General features: G+C 46.2%; 1 protein-coding gene across 1 annotated transcript in view; it reads right to left on the bottom strand.

Annotated features, from left to right (window-relative positions):
• PRCC (proline rich mitotic checkpoint control factor) overlaps positions 1-16,635 on the bottom strand; it is a 31,162-nt gene extending 14,527 nt beyond the window's left edge. Inside the window, exons 1-3 of the mRNA XM_012449790.2 lie at positions 15,874-16,635; positions 3,373-3,420; positions 333-899 (exon numbers count right to left, since the gene is read on the bottom strand). Coding sequence (XP_012305213.2) covers positions 333-899; positions 3,373-3,420; positions 15,874-16,341 — 1,083 coding nt within the window. The 5' untranslated portion in view covers positions 16,342-16,635. The remainder of the gene's footprint in view (positions 1-332; positions 900-3,372; positions 3,421-15,873) is intronic.
• Between the last annotated feature and the right edge of the window lie 200 nt (positions 16,636-16,835).

Genomic DNA, 16,835 nt, shown 5'->3' with positions numbered 1-16,835 from the left:
GAACCTAAAATAAAGGTTAGGAAGAAAAAAACATATATGTATCAATCATAAATATGTACAAATACGGATCAATAAAAAATAAATAGATTGTTTTCAGAATAAAGGTGTCATTTATGTGGTTCACCCTGTCAGATTTCAAGACTTGGGCAATTTAGATTAATATGGTTCAGAATAAAGGTATGTTCTGCAGCCTAATAAGTACAGAAAAATCAAGACACTGGAAGGTTAATTTAGCCAAAGTGACACCACAGAGGCTGCATCTCTAGCTCAAAGCTCTCCCTGACCACCATGCTCCAACATTCCCTCATCTGCCCTCCATGCCTCCTACCCACCTGATAATAAGCACCAGCGGCATTGGCATCGCCATATGTGGAAAACTGATTGTAGCTGTAGTCGTCCCCAGGCTTAGGCATCCAAGGGGCGCCACTTGAGCCTGCTGCCATCTTGAATTCAAGGGGGGCATTGGCCGCATCGTCCTGGAAAGCCGGTTCTGGTTCCGTGCCTGGAGGCAGCTCTTCAGGGACAGTAGGGATGGGATAAGGGTATGGCTCAACTCCAGGTGGCTCAGCCTTTTCAGGGAGGGAGAAAAAGTTTTCAGGGGCTACTTCCTCATCACTGTCATCTTCCTCCTGCGTGATCTGCTTTGTCACCTGCAGGGCAGCACTCTTGGCAGCAGCCTTGATAGCAGAGGGCGACGGAGTGGTGGTTGTGGTGCCCACAACAGGGACAAGAGAGGAAGTCTTGGTCTTAGACGCCAGTCTGGAGGGCTTAGTATCAGGGGAGCCATCCGAGGATTTTCGGGAGAAGGCATGGGGCAGGAGCAACCTGTTAGTCTCTTTCACAGTCAGGTTTTTAGGTTGGGGAAGCAAGGCAGACAAACCAGTCCCCTCGCCGGATCCCTGGTGAGCCCGGGTTTGGGGTAGGAGGAAAGAAAGATGACAAGTGAGATTTTATGTACGAGCATCACCAAAAACAACAATTACAGATAAGTTCTCCAGCCTAATATCTTAACAGCCCTTGTTTCCTCCTTACCTCCATCTAATCAGATCACCCAATCTGGGTTTGACTACTCCTACCTCAGGCCCTTCTGCTGGCTGCTTCTCCCAAGGTGAGGTATCATTCCTCTTCTCTTAGACTCCATCCCAACCCAGCTCCACTGCCCTCTTCCACAGAGCCTTCCTCAACTCTGTGTCTTCAGCAAATACAATGCTCTTAACCCCACATTGTCCTTCCTCCCAAAAAGTCCAGGTCTCTCTCCAGCTCATTGGTCAACCTCTCTCCATGTCCTGAAGGGACCTCTTAACACAAGAACCCTCTCCTTCCTTTGGAATGCTACCCAAAATCAAGAACACAGTTCTGTCCAAAAGAGACAGTAATAGTGTTGCCAAAAGTCCCTTCTCGGCTGGGAATGGCAGCTCACGAGTGTACTCCTAGCACTTTGGGAGGCCAAGGCGGGCGGATCACGAGGTCAGGAGTTCAAGACCAGCCTGGCCAACATACCGAAACCCCATCTCTACCAAAAATACAAAAATTAACTAGGCGTGGTGGCACACACCTGTAATCCCAGCTACTTGGGAGGCTGAGGCAGGAGTATCGCTTGAACCTGGGAAGCAGGGTTGCAGTGAGTTGAGATCACACCACTGCACTCCAACCTGGGCAACAGAGTGAGACTCCACGTAAAAAAAAAAAAAAGGCCAGGTGCGGTGGCTCACGCCTGTAATCCCAGCACTTTGGGAGGCTGAGGCAGGTGGATCATGAGGTCAAGAGATCGAGACCATCCTGGTTAACATGGTGAAACCCCGTCTCTACTAAAAATACAAAAAATTAGCTGGGCACGGTGGCGCGTGACTGTAATCCCAGCTATTCAGGAGGCTGAGGCAGGAGAATTGCCTGAACCCAGGAGGTGGAGGTTGCGGTGAGCCGAGATCGCGCCATTGCACTCCAGCCTGGGTAACAAGAGCGAAACTCCGTCTCAAAAAAAAAAAAAAAAAAAGTCCCTTCCCCTGACCAAGGGAGTAAGCTAACCCTGAGTGAGACCCCTCAGCAGTGCTATTGATTCTTAGGAAAGAGTGGAGGCCCAGCATGTTCGACAAGGAAGCAGTCAGCCCAGAGACTGCAAGGGGCCTGACACAGCTTTTTCCAACTCTTTAAATTGCTCTTGTTGTCACCATCCCCAAAGCAAAGAAGATAGGATTTCCTTTCTCTTTATTTTTTTCCCCTTAGATGGGAACCTGAAGCCTCAGCTCAGGTGGGGCAGATCCCTTTGGACTTGAATGCTAAGGGTATTATTTCTTGAGTTGGAGTCTCACTCTGTCGCCAAGGGTGGAGTGCAGTGGCACAATCTAGGCTCACTGCAACCTCTGCCTGCCAGGTTCAAGCAATTCTCTGCCTCAGCTTCCAGAGTAGCTGGGATTACAGGTGCCCGCCGCTATGCCTGGCTAATTTTTGTACTTTTAGTAGAGACGGGTTTTCACCATGTTGGCCAGGCTGGTCTTGAACTCCTGACCTCGTGATCCAGCCGCCTCTGCCTCCCAAAGTGCTAGGATTACAGGCATAAGCCACCACCCCTGGCCTGAAAGGGTTTTTATAAGATCATCTTCAGTTCTTTTCAGACTTACTCAGCTTGCAATTTCCCTAATCTAAGACATTATTGCTTTTTTTTTTTTTTGAGACGGAATCTCACTCTGTCGCCCAGGCTGGAGTGCAGTGGCGCAATCTCCATTCACTGTAACCTCTGCTTCCTGGGTTCAAGTGATTCTCCTGCTTCAGCCTCCCGAGTAGCTGGGATTAGACACCCACCATTAAACCCTGCTAATTTTTGTATTTTTGTAGATACGGGGTTTCACCATGTTGGCCAGGCTGGTCTTAAACACCTGACTTCAGGTGATCTGCCCACCTCAGCCTCCCTAAGTGCTAGGATTACAGGTGTGAGTTACCATGCCTGGTGACATTACTGCTTTTTACAAAAATATGTAATTTTAGTGCCATCATACATACAGAGGTAGTTTTGTCAGCCAGAAATGAGTGTATATATGCTGTATTTTTTAAATCTGAAGACAGTCCCCGACCCTACCAAAGGAAAGCCCTATAGATATGGCTTATTAGCTTTTTTGTTTGTTTGTTTGTTTTTTGAGATGGTGTCTTCCTCTTCCAGGAAAGGAAATACCAGCATGTTAAAGCCAGGAACAGTGTGGAGTGTGTAGAAATGCACAAGTTCTGAAATTATAAAGAAAAACAAAGCCAAACCTAAACAGTCCTCAAATATTTGTGTTTGCTCTAAACCTAATTTGAAAACTGCTAGATACTATTAAGTCCTGTCTTTCAGGAAACAATATAGGAAGACAAAAAAATGGTTTCTGTCACAATGCTTACCTGAAGGATAGTTTTCTTCTTTGTGGGTTCATCTTCCTCAGAATCTGACTAAGAGAAAAAGAGGAAGTAAGGCCTCACTGTTTTAGGACAGTAGAGGAAACATATTAAATAAAGCACATATGAAGGGTTGGACAACACAGGCCATCCTGTCTGTGCCTCAATTCTGTACAGACGTACACTCACCCCAGGCCCAGTCAAACAATACAGCTTCCTTCCTGATCGGAAATAGCTTCAGAGAAATTGGGGTATGCCTTGGCCTCCCTTGATTACTGAATTCCCCTATCTTCTCAGACCTGTTGCACAGACTTTTTGGCATCAATTTCTTTTCTGTTAAATTGACAGTATTTCCTCCCACTTGGTCCTTGGTGGAAAGAAAAAGCTATACCCATTCTTCCTCCTATAATTCTGTCCACTAGAAGATGAATGGAAATTGGCCCACAATCTCACCCAATCTCAGCTTCACTTTTAAAACCACTTATATAGACTACATAACCACAAGGCTGGGGAACTCCAGTGGGATTGAGTGGTGTGTTAACTACTCTTCTATGAGGCATTAAAGGTCAAAGCCATTGGAGAAATCCATTCCCTCTCCAAGTATGATCTATTGTCTGACACAGTTGGTCATGACCAAGAAGAAGGCAGGCAAATGATGACCATGAGGGTCTGGGGCAAGACAGGAGGTCATCTGTGTTATCCTTCTGACTCATCAGGACTGTTTCTAAGACAACCTCTCACATTAAAAAATAGCTAAACTTTTAGCTCCATCTCAGTTCCTCGGCACCTTCAGGTCTAGGAGAGATGTGAGGGATATGAATAGCAAGCTTTAACATTTTTATTTTAAAAAATTACTCCCCCAGCCATGAACCTTAAAGCTTTCCATTTGTTCCCAGGGCCTTGGTTTGGATATCTGTAAATACAAAGACGATTACTCAAGAATCTCACATCCCATTCATCTCCAAGATTCTGTGAGAAGTCAAATCCTCTGTTCTATACTCACTTGCTCTCATATCTCACAAGTTCCTTTTTTTTTTTTTTTTTTTGGAGATGGAGTTTCGCTCGTTACCCAGGCTGGAGTGCAATGGCGCGATCTCGGCTCACCGCAACCTCCACCTCCTCCTGGGTTCAGGCAATTCTCCTGCCTCAGCCTCCTGAGTAGCTGGGATTACAGGCACGCGCCACCATGCCCAGCTAATTTTTTGTATTTTTAGTAGAGACGGGGTTTCACCATGTTGACCAGGATGGTCTCGATCTCTTGACCTCGTGATCCACCCGCCTCGGCCTCCCAAAGTGCTGGGATTACAGGCGTGAGCCACCGTGCCCGGCACAAGTTCCTTTTTGAATTCATCTGTTCCCAGGGTCTTTCAATCATAATTATCTATTATATTCAAGACACTTTGGGTCGGGCGCGGTGGCTCACACCTGTAATCCCAGCGTTTTGGGAGGCTGAGGTGGGTGGATCACCTGAGGTCAGGAGTTCGAGACCAGCCTGACCAACAGGGAGAAACCCCGTCTCTACTAAAAATACAAAATTAGCCAGGCGTGGTGGCACATGCCTGTAATCCCAGCTACTCGGGAGGCAGAGGCAGGAGAATCGCTTGAACCCAGGAGGTAGAAATGCGTAAGCCAAAACTGCGCACCACTGCGCTCCAACCCGGCAACAGAGTGAGACTCTGTCTAAAAAAAATTAACAATAAAATTACCATATGACAGGCTGGCAAGGTGCCTCATGCTTGTAATCCCAGCACTTTGGGAGGCCAAGGTGGGGAGGTCTGCTTGAGCCCAGGAGTTCGAGACCAGCCCAAGCAACATGGTGAAATCCCGTCTCTAACACAAAAATTAGCCAGGCGTGGTGGTGCATGCTCCTTGGGAGGCTGAGGTATGAGAATTGCTTGAACCTAGGAGGTGGAGGTTGCAGTAAGCTGAGATTATGCCAGTGCACTCCAGCCTGAGTGACAGAGCAGACTCTGTCTCAAAAAAAAAACAAAAAAAAATTAGGCCAGGCATGGTGGCTCACACCTGTAATCTTAGCACTTTAGGAGGCCAAGATGGGAGCATCACTTGAGACCAGGAGATCAAGATCAGCCTGGTCAACACAGTGAGACACCCATCTCTAATATTTAAAAAAAAGATGAAATAGAAAATAAAAAAGAGGGACCTCACTCAGAAATGTTTTACAAAATAAAAATAAATAAAAATTTAAAATAGGCCAGGCATGGTGCCTCACACCTGTAATCCCTTTGAGAGGCCAAGGAGGGCAGATTACTTGAGGTCAGGAGTTCAAGACCAGCCTGGCCAACATGGTGAAACCTCGTCTCTACTAAAAATACAAAAATTAGCTGGGTGTGGTGGCACACATCTGTAATCCCAGCTACTCGGGAGGCTGAGGCAGGAAAATCGCTTGAACCCAGCAGGCGGAGGTTGCAGTGAGCCAAGATCGTGCCATTACACTCCAGCCTAGGCAACAAGAGCAAAACTGTCTCAAAAAAAAAAAAAAAAAAGATCATAAGACAGCTTGGGCAATATGGCAAAACTGTCTCTACAAAAAATACAAAAATTAGCTGAGTGTGGTGGCGTGCACCTGTAGTCCCAGGTACTCGGGGGTCTAAGGTGGAAGGATCACTTGAGCTATAGTGAGCTGTGATTATGCCACTGCACTCCAGCCTGGGCAACAGAATGAAAACTTACCTCAGAAAAAAAAAAAAAAAAAAAAAGAATTACTATATGATCCAGTAATTTCACTTCTCTAGGGGTTTGCCTAAAAGATTTGAAATCAGTTTGCAGAGAATAAAAATAAAAATAAAAAAAGAAATCAGTTTGCCAAAGAGGTATCTGCACTCCTGTGTTCACTGCAGCATTATTCACAGTAGCCAAGTTATGGAACCAACCTAAGTGTCCACCAACAGATGAATGGATAAAGAAAACCTGGTGTATATATACACAACGGAGTAATATTCAGCCTTAAAAAAAGAAATTCTGTCATTTGCAGCAACATGGATAGAACTGGAGAACGTTATGCTAAGTGAAATAAGCCACGCACACAAAGTATACAAATAGCACATGTTCTCACTTTTATGTAGAATCTAAAAGAATGTACGTCATAGGAGCAGAGAGTACAATGGTGGTTACCACTGGGGAGATGATGGTCAAAGAGTACAAAATCTCAGACAGGAAGAATAAGTCTGAGGGTTTTTTTGAGATCTATTGCACAGTATGGTGGATATAGTTAACAATAGTGTATTATACATTTCAAAATTGCTGAGAGTAAATTTTGAATGTTCTCACCACAAAAAAAAATGAGCATTTGAAGTGATAGCTATGTTAGTTTATTCTACAGTATTCATAAATCCTAACATCACCTTGTATCCTATAGATACAATTATAAATTGTCAACTTACACTAAATATGTTTAATGCCCTTAAAGAATCTGCTGTTTGTATTTGTGCTTCCTCTCATGTAAGTCCTTCCCCTTGTCACTCCCACCCCCCATATCACTGCCACCTCTCATTCTCTTACCAATCTGCATTCTGTACTTACTGACTCAAAACTCCTGAGAAGTCTCTCTGATGAATCTCACTTTGCTCTTTTTCACTAGGTGTCCCTACATCACTCATTTGTTTAGGGTGGCATCATATTAACTCAGGTTCATTTGTGCCTGCTCTGTAAACATTACATTTTTCACATATATTCTTGCTTTTACTCTGACAGTAAAGGGTATTTCTTATAGTTGAATACTGCCTCCCAGTAGTCAGTACACAATGAATTTAATTACTAACTGCTGCCAAATATGTTTTTTTTTTCTTCTTTGAGACAGTCTTGCTCTGTCTCCCAGGCTGGAGTGCAATGACGCAATCTCAGCTCACTGCAACCTCCTTTTCCCGGGTTCAAGCAATTCTCCTGCCTCAGCCTCCTGAGTAGCTGGGATTACAGGCACCTACCACCACACCCAGCTAATTTTTGTATTTTTTAGTAGAGACAGGGTTTCACCATGTTGGCCAGGCTGGTCTCGAACTCCTGACCTCAGGTGATCCGCCTGCCTCGGCCTCCCAAAGTGCTAGGATTACAGGCGTGAGCCACCACACCTGGCCCAAATACGTATTTCTTTTTAAAACCCATCAGGGAAATCCATCTTGGTATCTAAATGTGGGGATAAACAAAAGGGTGCCAAAGGAAAGGACAATCATCTACCAAGTAAGTGTCTCCTACGTGTCAGGCAATTTACTCACTTTTCATTTAATCCTTATAGTAACATTTCAAAGTAGGCATTATCTCAACTTTATAGTAAGGAAAGTAAGGCTCAGAGAGGTAAAACAGGACGGGGCAGAACCAGGATCAGAACCAGTCTGGGGCCCAGGCTTTTGCAGGACCACTACGCTGAGCCATCTGCTGTCCAGGTCTGAGATTCACACTCGCTAGATCCCACACATCACAGCTGGAGAGCATGAGGCACAAAATCAGAGGCACACGTCTGAGTCTCGGCTCTGCCACTTACTGGCTGAGGGATCCCGCTATTTAACTTCCCAAGCCCAAGCCGCAAATAATACTCACCCATGGCACAACCACAGCAGCTACTGTCAGTGAAAATGATACAAACTAAAATCCTAAACAAAGTTCAAAAATTACTGTTTTTCCGGTTTGTCAAGACATCAAACTCACCTAAGAAAAGACTTATGCACCTAGCACATTTTCTACCTTTTATCTCTACTCTAAACTAACTCTCATTGCCTCTTACAGACTCCTGACCATCTCCCTTGTCTTCTGACCATGAAGACTTAGCTCCTTTCTGGCAGCCCACACAGAACCACCTCACTATGGGGTATACAAGGTTTTCATGGAGTCCCCGAACGCGTTTACACTTTGACATCCTGGGCAATAGGTCCGACGGCAATAATCTGAAATAAACGAATTTTATCCAAATTTAAGATGATTACATTTATAAAACTATACAAGCATATTCTTATTTTTCAGATCCTATAACAAAGAAAAAGTCGCTACTGTGAGAGTGTAGTAGGCAAACTGTCCCACAGCTAATAGAATTGAAGGCCAGATCCGCTGTGGAAAGAAAATTCAATTTCTCTGTAAATGTCACAGATTGTTTCCATTATACTGACAACCTGAGTTTATAATTTAAAAGCACAGACACACACACACACACACACACACACACACACACACCCTGTACAAAGACTTAAGAACAGTCTATTATTTCTGGATTTAGAGGATTGCTATGGCTACTCACAATCATCTTTCTCTCTGAACATCTTTTTCCCTTGAGACATGGTCTTGCTCTGCTGTGCCCAGGCTGGAGTAGAGTGGCACAATCATAGCTCACTGTAACCTCAAACTCCTGGGCTCAAGCAATCTTCCTGCCTCAGTCTCCCAGTAGCTGGGACTACAGGCACTTGCCCTACCATGCTCAGCTATTTTATTTTTTTAATTTTTTTATAGAGATAAAAGGTAGGATCTCACTCTGTTGCCCAGGCTGGTCTCAAACTCCTGTCCTCAAGCAATCCACCTGCCTTGGCCTCCCAAAGTGCTGGGATTGGAGGCATGAGCCACTGCACCCAGCCCGAACATCTTATACAAAACTTCTACTGACCCCTATTATAAATCATCTCATGACATACCCTAAATGACCGACTCCTTGAAACAGAACACTAGAACAACAACTTCAAAAATGAGGTGAGGCGGGGATGGGCAGGCACAGTGGTTCACACCTATAATCCCAGTATTTTGGTAGGCCCAGATGGGAGGACTGCTTGAGTCCAGGAGTTTGAGACCAGTCTGGACAATATAGTAAGACCTCACCTCTACAAAAAAAATTTTAAAAACTGGCCATACACCTGAAATTCTAGCTAATCAGGAGGCTGAGGTGGGAGGATTGCTTGAGCCAAAGAGGTCAAAGCTGATGTGAGCTAAGATTGTGCCACTACACTCCAGGCTGGGCAACAGAGCAGGACACTGTCTCAAAAAAAGGGAAAGAAAAATGAGGCAGGAGGATCGTTGGAGCCCAGGGGTTTGAGATCAGCCCAGGGAACATGGCGAGACCCTATCTCCACAAAAAAAAAAATTTTTTTTGAGACGGAGTCTCGCTCTGTTGCCCAAGCTGGAGTGCAGCACCTCCTGGTTCAAGCAATTCTCTGCCTCAGCTTCCAGAGAAGCTAGGATTACAGGTGCCTGCCATCACACTCAGCTAATTTTTGTATTTTTAGTAGAGACAGGGGAGGGGGTTCACCATCTTGGCCAGGCTGGTTTTGAACGCCTGACCTCGTGATCCACCAACCTCGGTCTCCCAAAGTGCTGGGATCACAGCATGAGCCACCACACCAGGCCAAAAAATTTTTTAAAAACATAGCCAGGTATACCGGCACATGCCTACAGTCCCAGCTACTGGGGAGGGTGAGGCAGGAAGGAGGTGGGGGTTGCAGTGAGCCATAATCGAGCCACTACACTCCAGCCTGGGCAACAGAGTGAGACCCTGTCTCAAGACAGACAGAGAAAGAAAAAAAGAAAGAGAGAGAGAGAGAGAGAGAAAGAAAGAGAAAGAAAAAAGAAAGAAAAGAAAGAAAGAAAGAGAAAGAAAGAAAGACTCTGTACCCATTAAACAGTAACTGTTCATCCCCACCTCCCCTCAGCCCCTGGTAACTGCTATTCTACTTTCGGTCTCTATGAATTTGACTTTTCTAGGACCTCGTATCAGTGGAACTATACCATATTTGTCCTTTTGTGGCTGGCTTACTTTACTTAGCATAATGTCTTCCAGGTCCATCCATGCTGTAGCACGTGTTGGAATTTCATTCTTTTTAAGGCTGAATAACATCCTAATGTGTGCACACACCACATTTTGTTTATCCAGTCGTCTGCTGATGAATACCTGGGTTGTTGCCACCTTTGGCTACTGGGAGTAGTGCTGCTATGAACACTGCCGTTTAAGTATCTGTTTGAGTCTCTGCTTTTGATTCTTTTCACCTAGGAGTGAAATCGGTGGATCATCATTCTGTTTGTTTAACCTTTTAAGGGACCGACGAATTGTTTTCCTCAGGAGTACATTAAATGGAGGTTGTGGAGTCAACTCCTACAGAATACTGAAGACCAGCAAGCGGCCATCTGAGTGGTTCTGTGCCATTAGATCAAGAAAGACGGGCAATGCCAGACACACTGGAGCATCCAGGGCTGAGAGAAGCCGAGCCACAACAGGCACACATGGGTTTTGAGGCACAAACTGTGAGTCTGTTAATAAGAAAGTATTGCATTTCTTCTCAGCCTCGTGAGAACCTGAGCCTCAATGGCCACCACTGTCCTCTCTGTTCCAGCTGCCAAGAGTGACAAGACACACGTACCCCGAGACTGCTGAGCAGGAACGGAAACAGACATTTTCCATTAAGCTAGCTAGGCCCAGTGGGATCTGCTAATCTATCAGAGCCTCACTCCCCATGGCAGCCTCTCTCTTATCTTCCCACACTCTGGTTCTGAGACACTCCCGCTCCAAAAAGCAATCACGAGCTGCCAGGGCTAAGAGCCAAGGAGGGAATAAGAACCCAAGAACAGACACCCCATGCCTCACGCCCCGGGGCTCCAAACCCTAATCATTACTACTGTCATCCCCATTAGCTAGATTCATCAAAAAGTACCTGCTGCTAAGATACCGTTTGTGCTCCTGTTTTCACACTCCTCATTTGTATTGCTTTCTGCTTTCTGGCTGTCCCAGGCTCTTCCTTCTATCTTTTCCATAGACACTCTGATAAATACAGCAAATCTCATCTAGGTTCAAATCCAATCTCGGCTACTCACAAACTGTGCGTTTTCAAGCAAATCACCTCTGTTCTCTAAACTCCTGTTTTCTTCTTTGCGAACTAAAGGTAAGTGTCCAGCACAGTGTCAAACATTAAGCAGGTGCCCCACAAATAGCACACTCTCCCTTCCCTTTAGCTAGGTCTAAAATTTAGCTAAATCCACTGCAGGCAATTCTTATTTGGTTACTAGAAGTGACAAAAATTAGTGAAATCTGTCTCAGAGCTTCAAGTTTTCTACTGTCTGGGTAAACAATCTGAAAGTGGTGGTAAAGATTAATCCAGATGACCCTACCATTTCTGTGTGCTTTGGAATACACATTATATGACAGAAAACTCTTACAGCAGACTTATTTTTCTGATTTTGGTTTTTCATATCCTAGGGAAGTCTGCCTCCCCTGAGCCTATGACATCAACTAGCGTAGCTTGGGTCACAGCAAGAAGGGAAAGAAGGGAAAAAGAAGGTATGATTATCCATTTATCGATCATTCCTAATGCCTCACAAAAATCAAAAGCTGACTGAATTTAATTTTAGAATACACCTGGAGGGAGAATTTGGTACTACACTGACTGCAGATGATCGGACAATATGACCCAAATCAAATCTAGTTCAATCTAGACTAATCTCTAAAAGGAAAGAAAGAAAAACCAAGTTGTGGGTGGCCATCTTTCACCTACAACAAGGGTTAAGAAGCTAATCCGCAGAGAAATAATGAATCAAGGCCAGGAGCAGTGGCTTGAGCCTGTAATCCAGCACTTTGGGAGGCCAAGGCAGGCAGATCAGTTGAGCCCTAGGAGTTTGAGACCAGCCTTGGCAACACGGTGAAACCCCGTCTCTACTAAAAATACAAAAATTAACCAAGTCTTATAACCTCGTCTCAAAATTATTCAAATTTTAAAATAAAATAATTTTTTTTAAAAAAATCAATCACGCCTGGGAATACCGGGTGCTATAGGCTTTAAAAAATAAAAATAAAAATCAATCAAGGCCGGGTGTGGTGGCTCACGCCTGTAATCCCAGCACTTTGGGAGGCCGAGGCGGGCGGATCACGAGGTCAGGAGTTTGAGACCAGCCTGACCAACATGGTGAAACCCTGTCTCTACTAAAAATACAAAACTTAGCTGGACGTGGTGGCATGCACCTGTAATCCCAGTTACCTGGGAGGCCAAGGCAGGAGGATCGCTTGAACCCGGGAGGCAGAGGTTACAGTGAGCCAAGATTGCACCACTGCACTCCAGCCTGGGCAACAGAGTGAGACCCTGTCTCAAAAATAAAAAAAAGAATCAAATGTTCAAAGAGCAACTGTGTGGAGATCCCCAATAGATCTCCAGTTCCTGATGCCAGGTCCCTTCTGAGGTATCACAGTATATTTATGATGCATTACCATTTAAGGCCAGGCGTGATGGCTCACATCTGTAATCCCAGCACTTTGGGAGGCTGAGGTGGGAGGGCTTTGAGCTCAAGAGTTCAATACCAGCCTGGGCAATACAGCAAAACACTTGCAATAAATGAAATCTAACTAACCCCAATCTGCTCTGCCTCCCATACTCCCTCAATAAATGCCACCACCATTCCCCAGCTGCCTAAGGCAAAATGCAGCGGGGTCAACCCTGAATCCTCTCCTTAATTTAACATCTAATCAATCCTCTAGTCTTCTCATTTCTCCCTCCTAAATACGCCTCAATGCTCGAGTTCTCTCAATCCCCTGTTTCATCATCCAGGCCACGAGCCTCTCACATTCTGCTAGTCCTGCTCCCTCCAAGTTCCTCACCACTCTGTGATCAGAGAATTCTTGCCTGTAAGGAGTCTCCACTACCCCAAAATGAAGTAGAAAGACCCTATGGCATCCAAGGCCCATTCTCATCTGGCCTCAGCCTCTCTAGCCCCATTCTCTCAGCACTCCCCACCCTCTCAAATGCTCCACCCACTGTCCTTCACGTAGGTGAGGTTCCCTGAAAGCATTTTCCCTCTCTGCTCTCCAGGCTTTTATACATTGTTTCCTCTGCTGTGCTGCTCCCCTACTGCCTCCTTTCATCAGCCTAATCTCTGTTTAGACATCTTCCCCCTAGAGGGCTCCCCAATCTGCCAGGACTGGACTAGTGCCCACTAGGTGTACTCCAACGGCACCAGCTTATTATGGTCCTTCTCCGCCTTGATCTAAAACCTATTTCCTTCTCTGTTTTCTCCAGAAGATCATAAGTTCCTTTTGGGCTGGAGCTATCATGCTCGCTACTGTATATTCTTAGCTCCAGATACAAAGAAACAGCTCAATACCAATTGAATGAAATGGTTGAGAGTTCATTACTTCTAATTATTTCTACTTCAGCACCAAACTCTAAAGGAAAATTACTTATTTAAGGAAACCTAATTCATTCTTTCGAATGTGTACTAAGAGCTACTAAGTTTAAGACACAGAGCTTAGAACCCAAGGGGCTTAGAACTGGAGGGGGCACAGCTCTTTTAAAGACAAAGGTTACCCTCACCTGACCATCTTGAACATTCTTAGGCTAACTTTCTCCAGGAATTCTGTGTTCAGAGAACAAAAAGACCAACTGGAACAGAACAAAAGTGGGAAACTGAACCAGCAAGGGCTAGGATTTTAATTAGCCACGTCACTGTTCACCTCAGAAATGTAGTGAATGCTTACAGAGGGAGCGTGTTAGGAGTCTTCGGAATTTTCTGCCACCTTAGCCAACCTAAATCCTAAATGGTAGATTCTACAGTTTCTCCCAACTTTCTATAATGCTGCCTTCACAGAGCTAGACATGAACCTTTCCACTGTCCATGTAGACTGATTTTTTTTGTTTGTTTTTTGTTTTTGAGATGGAGTCTCACTCCAGCCCAGGCTGGAGTACGGTGGTGTGATCTCGGCTCACTGCAACCTCCACTTCCCGGGTTCAAGCGATTCTCCTGCCTCAGCCTCCTGAGTAACTGGGATTACAGTCGTGTGCCACCACACCCAGCTAATTTTTTTATTTTTAGTAGAGACCGGGTTTTACCACGTTGGCCAGGATGGTCTCCAACTCCTGACCTTGTGATCCACCCACCTCGGCTTCCCAGAGTGCTGGGATTACAGGCGTGAGCCACCACGCCAACTGTTTTTATTTGTCTCATTCAGGAGTCTTTCTTTGTTCCAGGTTAAATCAAGGCCAAGGTAAGTTTCCGTGGAGCAATAAAAGGCTTTTTTTTTGGGGGGGAGGGGGGATCCATGACTTAGGATGACAGACTCTCAGGCATGAAAGAAGACGGAAATAAGGCTGGGAGCGGTGGCTCACGCCTGTAATCCTAGCACTGTGGGAGGCTGAGGTGGGTGGATCACCTGAGGTCAGGAGTTCAAGACCAGCCTGGCCATCAGGGTGAAACCCCATCTTTAAAAAAAAAAAAAAAGAAGAAGAAGAGGGAAATAAAATGGAAGAAAGTTGAGAACAAGATAAGAAGGGAAACTCTGGAAGCTCCTTCCATGAAGAATCCATATTTGCGTTCTTTCACTCACAAAATATTCATGGGAGTATTCAGTATGTGCCAGGCACTGTTTTAAGTACTAGGGTATAGCAGTGAATGTTTTTTTTAAATCCCTGCCTTCATGGAGTTTATATACTAGTGGGAGGTGGAAGGATAGATGATGGTAAATGCAATGGAGAAAAAACAAAGAGCAATGCAGAGGAGGACGAGACAGGAGGTTGCAATTTAAACATACAGCAAACTAGGGAAGTCCTCACAGAGAACAGGCCTTTTAGGCCAAGACTCAATGACGTGAGGGACAGAACATTAGGATACCTGAGGGAAGAAATTTAAGGAACAGCAGGTACAAAGCATGGAAATGGCTTCTAGGCAGAGCTGGGAGTCAAGAAAAGCAAGGGCAATAAATTTCTCTCTAGTAAGCAATTATAAGCAGTCCCTGCTCCCAGGCTTAATCTCTCCTTATCTCCAAAGCCCACACTCCAGAAGAGGCCTTGTGGTATTTTTCCACTGTCACATATAGAAACAGGTTAATTCACCTAGGTTTGACAACAGCTAAATGGTGAAATGAGGCACAGATCTGAGATTCAGAGAGACTGAACCTTAATCTTCACTCTGCCCTTTACCAGGTAAAATCGTGCAGACTGGACACCTGTTTCTCATCTGTCAAAAAAAAATATAGTATGTTACCTCCCAGAGCTCTGTAATAATTGAAAGAAAGGACCAGTGAACGGCAAATCATCTGCACTCAACAAATATTCGATTTCTCCTCTAACTCCCCTCAAAAATGGAATCCAAGATTGCTATCATTTTCCTCCAGGCCTCATGCGTTTGAGTTCAGAGGCAAAGGAAAAGATTGGTCCCAGATGTTCGGCAGAGGTTCAGGAGCCCCGTCTCCTGTCATTCTTCAGGTGCCAGATTTCATCCTGTTCTCAGTAGTAGGAAAGGGAAAAAAGCCGGACTGAGTGAAGATGCAAAGAGGGGCAGCGAATCCAAGTGTCCCTAGGTCTGTCGGTACCAGATGATGACATGTGCTGCAGGCAAAGCCCAGCTTCGGGAAAACCACAAGAGCAAACGCCCAAACTCCCCGAAGTTGACAAACTTCAGCTCAATTAATCGCACTATAAGAGGATTCCAGTGGCCTTGAATCCACGGGTGCGTTTGTAGGAAGGAGTTCCGAGATCTCCATATGTCCCTCCTACAGCCGACTCAAACCCAATGGACAGTTTGGGGGTGCCTTCCCCGGATACTCACATCTCCCTTATGCAACTCCGGCGCCGCGATCTTCACGGGCTCTTTCCTCTTCTTTGGCTTGGGAAGCCCCATCGGGGGGCCGGCACCGCCAATTGGAGGGGGCAGATTGAGGCCAGGGCCCCGGGGCGAGGGCAACCCCAATCCCAGTCCCTCCCCAACTCCCGCCGCTTCAGCCAGGCTCACGCCTGGAGGTGGGGGGAAGCCTCCCAGGCCAAAGGGCAAGGGGGGAGGAGGCTGAAGCCTGGGGTCTCCGGTGGGTGGGGGAAGCAACAGCGACGGGGGAAAGGCTGGGGCCAGCATCTGAGGGGGCGGAGGCAGCAAGGCCGGGCCCTTGGGTGCAGGGAGAGAAGCGAACAAGCCCCCTAAAACGGGCCCAGATGTAGGGGCCACCGCCTCCTCTTCCTCCGGCTCGGGCTCAGCCTCATCCGGCTCGCTCTCATCGCTGCTGGCGTAAGCAACCAGCGACATGGCGCCTCCCGCGTTTGGGGCGCCCTTGCCGGCAGACGAGGCCTACTTGAGACCGAGGATGCCTGGAGGCCTAGAAGGCCCCGCCACCCGGCGGGGCGGGGAACAAAAAAGTCCGCCTGCTCCGTACTCTAGGGCTAGCCCCGGCGGAAGCTCATGGCTACGGCTGATTTCCACCGAACAAGGCGTCCCTCTTCACTTAAGCTCCTAGTCCCGGGCAACTACACACAGCTAATGGCCGCCGAGTCACTCCGCCTCCTCCTGCCTCACCAATAGGAGAACTACAACTGCCAGAGAACACTTTGACCACAGCCCGATTCTTTGCCTCAGGAATCTCAGCGCAAGGCACGGCGGGAGTTGGAGTCCGAGGAAGGATTTAGAGGCGATTTGGCGGAGACAGGAGAGAAACCCGCCTCTGACGCAGGGACACCTGGGATGAGTAGTTTTTTTGGTCGCCTAACAATTCCGAGATGACTACAAGCCCCACTGGTCACTAC

Source organism: Aotus nancymaae, unplaced genomic scaffold (genome assembly GCF_030222135.1).
Source record: "Aotus nancymaae isolate 86718 unplaced genomic scaffold, 86718_ANA_hifiasm-v0.15.2.pri h1tg000108l, whole genome shotgun sequence".
In the NCBI taxonomy this organism is placed as follows: domain Eukaryota; kingdom Metazoa; phylum Chordata; class Mammalia; order Primates; family Aotidae; genus Aotus; species Aotus nancymaae.
This window is presented reverse-complemented; position numbering and strand designations above follow the sequence as displayed.